Here is a 6,947-nt window from a genome sequence, read left to right as displayed (position 1 = left end):
CACGACCTGACAGTGTCCAGGGCTGGTGGACCTGAGCATCCTGGTCTCTGGTGGACACAAGTGTCCAGGTCTGGTTACTGCGGCACCCTGGTCCCTGGTGGACACAAGTGTTCGGGTCTGGTGGACCTGAGCATCCCATCCAAGTCCTTGATGCACCCAAGTGGCCAGATCCTTAGTGGGACACACCGAAGCCTGGTGGCCCCAGGAACGTGGTCCCCAGTGACCCCAGATGTCTGGGTGGCAGTGAATCCAGGCGTGCGGGCGCTGCTGACCCCCAACCATGCCCACAGTGGACCCACACCTTCCTGCTCATCGACACGGCCGGCCTCCAGGGCTATGAGCTCTTCTTCAAGACTCGTGAGCTGAAGAAGAAGTGGTTGGAGCAGTTCGAGATGGCCCTGTAGGTGTCTCTGCACCCAAGGGTTGGGGGGACCTGCCCCACTGGGGACTGTGTGACGCTGGGGTAGGGGGGCAATTTGCCCCCACCAGACCCAGGTCCCCCCCCATCTCTTGCCAGCTCCAACATCTTCCCCGAGCACGCCCTGGCCGACGGGCATGACTTCCAGATGTTCTCCTTTGAGGACACCACATCCTGCAAGGCCTGCCAGATGTTGCTGAGGTAAGACCCCAAAATCATCTCCCCCACTCTCCTGGAGAGACAAGGGGGGACAGCGTGAGCTGGTAGATAGGGTTGGGGGGCTCTGGGAGAAGGGGAGACCCCAGGTAGGTGATTGGAGATGGGGTGAGGTCTTCATGGGTCAGGTCCTTGGGTGAGTTGAGGCCAGGTGGGTCAAGCCTTGGGTGGGTCAAGGTCTGAGCTGGTAAAGGATGGGGGGTAGGTTGAGTCCTGGGTAAGCCAAGGCCAACGTGGGTCAAATCCAGAGTGGGCTGAGGCCTGGGTGGCTCAAGAAGCTGTTGGGACAAGCCCTGAGTGGCCCCAAGGATAAGGTGGGTCAAGGATTGGGTGGAGGCCAAGGTGAGTCAAGCATTGGGCAGAGAACAAGGTGGGTCAAGACCAGGGTGGGTCAAGCGTTGGGTGGGTTGAGTCCTGGGTGGGCCAAGGCCAAGGTGGGTCAAACTATGGGTGGGTTAAAACCGAGGTGGGTTGATCTTGGTGGGGCCAAAGCCGACGTGGGCCAAGAACATGGTGGGTCAAGGACTGGGTTGGCCCAAAACCCAGGTGGGTGGAGGATTGGGTCAGTCCTGGGTGGGCTGAGGTGGGTGGGTGCAGGTTGGCCGATGGGTGTCCCCTCATGCTGACCATGACCCTGTCTCCGCACCCCCGTGTCTGGTGTCCCTCCAGGGGCACGTTCTACCAGGGTATCGCTGCAGCCGGTGCCGGGCCCCCGCGCACAAGGAGTGTCTGGGACGACTGGGGACCTGCGGCAAGGGTGGTGCTGGTGAGAGGCATCATGGGATAGTGGGGGAGCGGGGCATTCTGGGATTGTGGGGGAGTGGGACATCATGGGGTTCTGGGGGAGTGGAGCATCAAGGGACAGGGAATGGACCATCATGGCATTGGGGAGTGGAGCACTGTGGGATGGAGAGCGGGGCATTGTGGGACACAAGATGGCCGACATGGGCAAGGGTGTTGTGGGACACAAGATGGCTGACATGGAGCAGGGCATTGTGGGACACAAGATGGCCGACATGGGCAAGGGTGTTGTGGGACACAAGATGGCCGACATGGGCAAGGGTGTTGTGGGATACAAGATGGCCGACAGGAGCAGGGCATTGTGGGATACCCTAACAATGGCCGCCCAGCCCCCCCGGCAGCCTAATTAGCCCCAAGTGTTAATCAGGGCAGAGGTTAAATACCCCCCAACTAACGAACGTTTCCTCTTCTGCCCCACAGATTCTGGCTCTGGCACGAGGAAGGTAACAGCAAAAGAGGTCAAAACGGGCTGAAACACCCCAAATTTGGGAGCGGGAAAGCCCCGGGGGGAGGTGTCATGTCCCTCCCTGGCCATCTCCTCCCCCCCCTCCCCCCCCCAATTAATTAGGGTCTCGTTACTCCCCAGAACAAATCGCAGCGGCCCGGCCCCGAGAAGAAGCGGGGAGACCTGGGTGAGGACAACGCGGGGGGCCCGGATGTGTGGGTCCGGGTGGTTTTTTTTTGGGGGGGGGGGGGGGGAAGAGGGGAGTGTCCGTGCCCCACACGTGTGGGTTCACCTCTTCCCTCCCCTCGTGGGTCCTCCTTCCAGGGTTGCCCAAGATGGAGGCGAATCAGCCCTACAATGGTGTCCCACCACCGCCGGGGGCTGTGGGTCCTGCCCTACGCCTCAGCCCCGGGGACATCGTGGAGGTGACGGTGGCCGAAGCTGAGCAGCTCTGGTGGCAGGTGGGGACGGGAACCTCCTGGTCATACTGGGATGGACCTCTGCTATGGGAGCACACCAGTATGACAATGATGGGATGGACCTCCACTATGGACGCAAACCACTATGGTCGTACTGGATTGGACCTCCACTATGGGGCCACACCAGTATGGAGATGCTGGGAGGGACCTCTATGGTGGAGGCCAACCACTATGGCCATACTGGGATGGACCTCCACTATGGAGGCACACCAGCATGGTGATGCTGGGACGGACCCCCACTATGGAGGCAAACCACTATGGTCATACTGGGATGGACCTCCACTATGGGGGAACACCAGTATGGCGATGATGGGAAGGACCTCCACTATGGAGCACACCAGCATGGTGATGGTGGGATAGACCTCCACTATGGAGACAAACCACTATGGCCATAATGGGATGGACCTCCACTATGGGGGCAGACCACTATGGTCATGCTGGAATAGACCCTCATGATGGACTGGGACAGACCCCCAAGTCCATGCTGGACCCCCACAATGGGGACAGACCCCCACCATTGGGCTGGACCCCCATGGCCATGCTGAACCACTACAATGGGGAGAGACCCCCACCATGGAGATGGACCTCCATGGCCATAGTGAACCCCGACAATGGGGACAGAATCCCACTATGGAGGTGGACCTCCATGGCCATGCTGAACCCCTACAATGGAGATGGGCCAGACCCCCATGGTGGGGCTCGACCCCCATGGCCAGGCTGGACCCCCACAACAGGGACCGTTGCCCACCATGGGGCTGGACCCCCATGGCCATGCTGAACCCCCACAATGGGGACAGACCCCCATCATTGGGCTGGACCCCCACAATGAGGACAGACCCCCACCATGGAGGTGGACCTCCATAACCATGCTGAACCCCTACAATGGAGATGGGCCAGACCCCCGTGGTGGGGCTCGACCCGCATGGCCAGGCTGGACCCCTGGGGTCCTTCCAGCCTCTTGGGGTGCAGGGGGACGCCCCCACGGCCCCTCCTGGCCCCATGGTCCTTCATCTTCAGGGCAGGAACGTGGCCAACGGTGACCTGGGCTGGTTCCCTTGCTCCGCCGTCAGACCCTTCATCTGCGTGAGTACGGGGGACCCCAAAACGACCCCCAGGAGCCCCCGCGGCCACCCCCAGGAGCCCAAAATGTTTGGGGTGTGGTGGGATTTGGGGTGGGAGTCGGTGGGATATAGGAGGGGGGGGTGTCTCAGAGGGGTCACCTTCTGTGTCCCCCTCTTTGATCCCCCCAATTCTGCTCCTCTCCCCCAGGTGCCACTGCCGGATCTCTCCGTCTACCCCTGGTCAGTGTTGGGGGTCCCACCCCCCATAGCTCCTGGGGCCCCCAAAATCCTCCCCCAGCACTCCAAATCTCCCCTCCCTCAGGGTCACTCCAAATCTTCCCCCCCCACCCCCCCCCCAGGGTAAACCCGGTCTTTCCTGGGGACACCCCAAATCTCCCCCCCAGGTTCACCCTTAATCTCCTTCCTGGGGACACCCCAAATCTCCCCCCCAGGGTCATCCCAAATCTCCCCCCTAGAATCACCCTAAATCTTCTTCCTGGGGTCACCCCAAATCTCCCCCCCGGGGTCACCCCACCCTTCCTGGGGTCACCCCAAATCTCCCCCCCAAGTCACCCCAAATCACCTTCCTGGGGTCACCCCAAATCTCCCCCTCAGGGTCACCCCACCCTTCCTGGGGACACCCCAAATCTCCCCTCCTAGGGTCATCCCAAATCCTCCCCTGAGCTCTCCATCCTTCCTGCCCCCCCTCCCCCAAATCTTTCCCCGGGGTCACCCCCTTGGCATCAGCGCCCCCAAAATCTTCTCAGCTGCCCCCCCCCCCATCTTTCCTGTCATCACCCCATAGCTCCCAGGATCCCCCCCAAATCCTTCCCCAAGGACCCCCAACCCTCCTGGTGTCCCCTCCCCAAATCCTTCATCCCGGTTGCCCCATAGCCTCCCCCACACACACACTCCCCCTTAACCCCCACCAAAACCCCTCAAATTGCCCCGGGAAGGGGGCAGGAGGGGTGTGGGATGTCGTTTTTTGGGGGGGCTCAGGACCCCCACCCCGTAACTCCCCCCAGGTACGCTGGCCCCATGGAGCGGGGGGAAGCCGAGCAGCTCCTGCTGCCCCGCTCCGACGGCGCCTTCCTGGTGCGGCAGCGGGTGAAGGACGCCGGCGAATTCGCCATCAGCATCAAGTAGGGACCGGGGACACCTTCGGGGTGGGATTGGGGACAAGGTTGGGGGGAGGGGGACACACAAAGTTGGGGGGAGATGTGCAGGTCCTCGGCTCAGCCCCACACGTTTCCTCCCCCCCCCTCCTTGCCCAGGTACCGCGGGGAGGTGAAGCACATCAAGGTGATGACGGCGGAAGGGCTCTACCGTGTCACCGAGAAGAAGGTGTTCAAGGGGCTGGTGGTAAGCGTTGGAACCCCCTTCTCTGCCTCCCCCCCCACCCCCTAAACCCACATCTGTGGGTTTGATGTGGGGTTGAGGGTTGGTGGTGACCTCGGGGCTTGACCACGTCATCCACAGGAGTTGGTGGAGTTCTACCAGCGCAGCTCGCTCAAGGATTGCTTCAAAGCCCTTGACACAGCACTTGTGGTGCCCTTCAAGGAGCCCGAGAGCCGGGCTGGTCCCCGGCCACCAGGTAGGACCTGGGAGATGGGGTGAAGGTGGTGGGGTGGTGGGATGGAGGTGGTGGGGTCCCTCATTGTGGGTGAGAGTGGGATGGAGGCGGTGGGGTGGTGGCAGTGGGGTGGTGGTGGAGGGATGGAGGTGGTGGGGTGGTGGTGGTGGGATGGAGGTGGTGGGGTGGTGGGATGGTGGTGGTGGGATGGTGGTGGTGGGATGGTGGTGGAGGGATGGAGGTGGTGGGGTGGTGGTGGTGGGGTGGAGGTGGTGGGGTGGTGGGATGGTGGTGGTGGGATGGTGGTGGTGGGATGGAGGTGGTGGGGTCCCTTATTGTGGGTGAAGGTGGGATGGAGGTGGTGGGGTGGTGAAATGGTGGTGGGATGGAGGTGGTGGGGTCCCTTATTGTGGGTGAAGGTGGGGTGGTGAAATGGTGGTGGGGTGGTGGTGGTGGGATGGAGGTGGTCGGATGGAGGTGGTGGGGTCCATCACTGTGCGTGAGGGTGAGATGGAGGTGGTGGGGTGGTGGGACGGAGGTGGTGGGGTCTCATCAGGGGAGTGGTGGTGGAGTGGATGTAGTGGTGGTGGAGTGGACACGGTGGGATCCTCCTCCTTCGGTCATGGTCAAGAGGAGAGGCTGAGGGGGACAGGAGTCACAGGGATGGGACAAGGGATGAGTCAAGGGAATGGCTGAGGCCAAGGGAGAGGAGCGGCCATGGGATGGGTCAAAGGGGACAAATGGCCAATATTGAAGGGACAGGGACGAGGGGGGTGGTTGGGTCATGGGGTCAAGTCGTTGGTGATGGCCAAGAGATGGGTTGAGGGATGAGTGATGGGGTGAGTCAAAGATGGACGAATGGCCAAGAGGGACAAGTTGGGACTTGGCCGAGGGGGACAGTTGGGTCCTGGGGACACGTCAATGGAGGTGGCCAAAGGGATGGGCTGAGGGAAGGACCATGGGACAGTCAAATGACCACGAGGACCAGATGGAGGGGACTCGGACAGCCATGGAGGGTGACCTGGGGGCCTCATCGGTGTCCACGTCTCCACCCATCTCCAGGAGCTGTGCGCAGTTTTGGTTCGGCCAAAGCCCGCTATGACTTCTGCGCCCGGGACCGGACGGAGTTAACGTTGCGGGAGGGTGACATCATCCGTGTCCTCAGCAAGAAGGGCCACCCAGGCTGGTGGAAAGGAGAGATCTATGGGCGGGTATGGTCCCTTCCCCTCTTGGGGACACCCTCCCCCCCCCCCCCAAGGTGTCCTCCTCCATCCCAAGCTCCTCACACCTTCTCCCAACACGTCTTCCTCCTCTCCCAGGTTGGATGGTTCCCCGCAAACTACGTGGAGGAGGATTACTCAGAGTATTGCTGACCGTGGACCCCCATCCCATCCACCACCTTGCGTCCCACCACCTGTGTCCCCAACCCCCCTCAGAAGCCACCACATCCCTTCCCACCCTTCCTCCCCCCATTAATTTATGCCTCTTCCTGGCCAGGAGGGACAATAAACGAGGACGAGGACGAGCTGGAGGGTCGGGTTCTATGGGAAGGGACCCACAAGTCCGGGTTGGGGGATGAGGTCACAGGGTTGGTTTTTCCGGGAAGGGATCCAGGTTGTCCGGGCGGGCAATGACGTCAAGGTTGTGCAATCAGTTTCTCTGGGAATGGACCCAGATATCCGGGCAGGGATGAGACCACGGGATTGGTGTCTCCGGGAAGAGAAGGGGGTGGTTGGGTAGGGATGAGATCATGGGGTTGGTGTCTCCAGGAAGGGACCCAGATGTCCAGGAAGAGATGAGACCACAGGATTTGTGTCTCCGTGTGTGTGTGTGCGTGTGTGGACAAGATCATGGGGATCATATCTCCAGGAAGGGACCCAGATGTCCAGGCAGGGATGAGACCACGGGGTTGGTGTCTCCAGGAAGCGACCCAGTTGTCTAGGTCGGGACAAGA

At 61.5% G+C, this 6,947-nt stretch overlaps 1 protein-coding gene across 1 annotated transcript; it reads left to right on the top strand.

Moving 5' to 3' along the window:
• Positions 1-290: 290 nt before the first annotated feature.
• Positions 291-6,518, top strand: LOC309685157 (proto-oncogene vav-like; the record flags this gene model as incomplete). The annotated part of the gene is given in 14 exon segments (XM_082500967.1): positions 291-400; positions 518-619; positions 1,304-1,314; positions 1,317-1,400; positions 1,856-1,878; positions 2,022-2,067; positions 2,205-2,341; positions 3,377-3,442; positions 3,629-3,660; positions 4,446-4,562; positions 4,695-4,782; positions 4,900-5,014; positions 6,056-6,204; positions 6,313-6,518. Coding segments are annotated over 14 exon segments (1,134 nt in total), but the record flags the coding sequence as incomplete, so codon positions are not given.
• Between the last annotated feature and the right edge of the window lie 429 nt (positions 6,519-6,947).

This window comes from Vanellus vanellus (genome assembly GCF_965231255.1).
Source record: "Vanellus vanellus genome assembly, contig: HAP1_SCAFFOLD_2390, whole genome shotgun sequence".
Taxonomy (NCBI): domain Eukaryota; kingdom Metazoa; phylum Chordata; class Aves; order Charadriiformes; family Charadriidae; genus Vanellus; species Vanellus vanellus.
The sequence above is the reverse complement of the archived record's forward strand: the minus strand, read 5'-3'. Positions and strand labels throughout refer to the sequence as shown.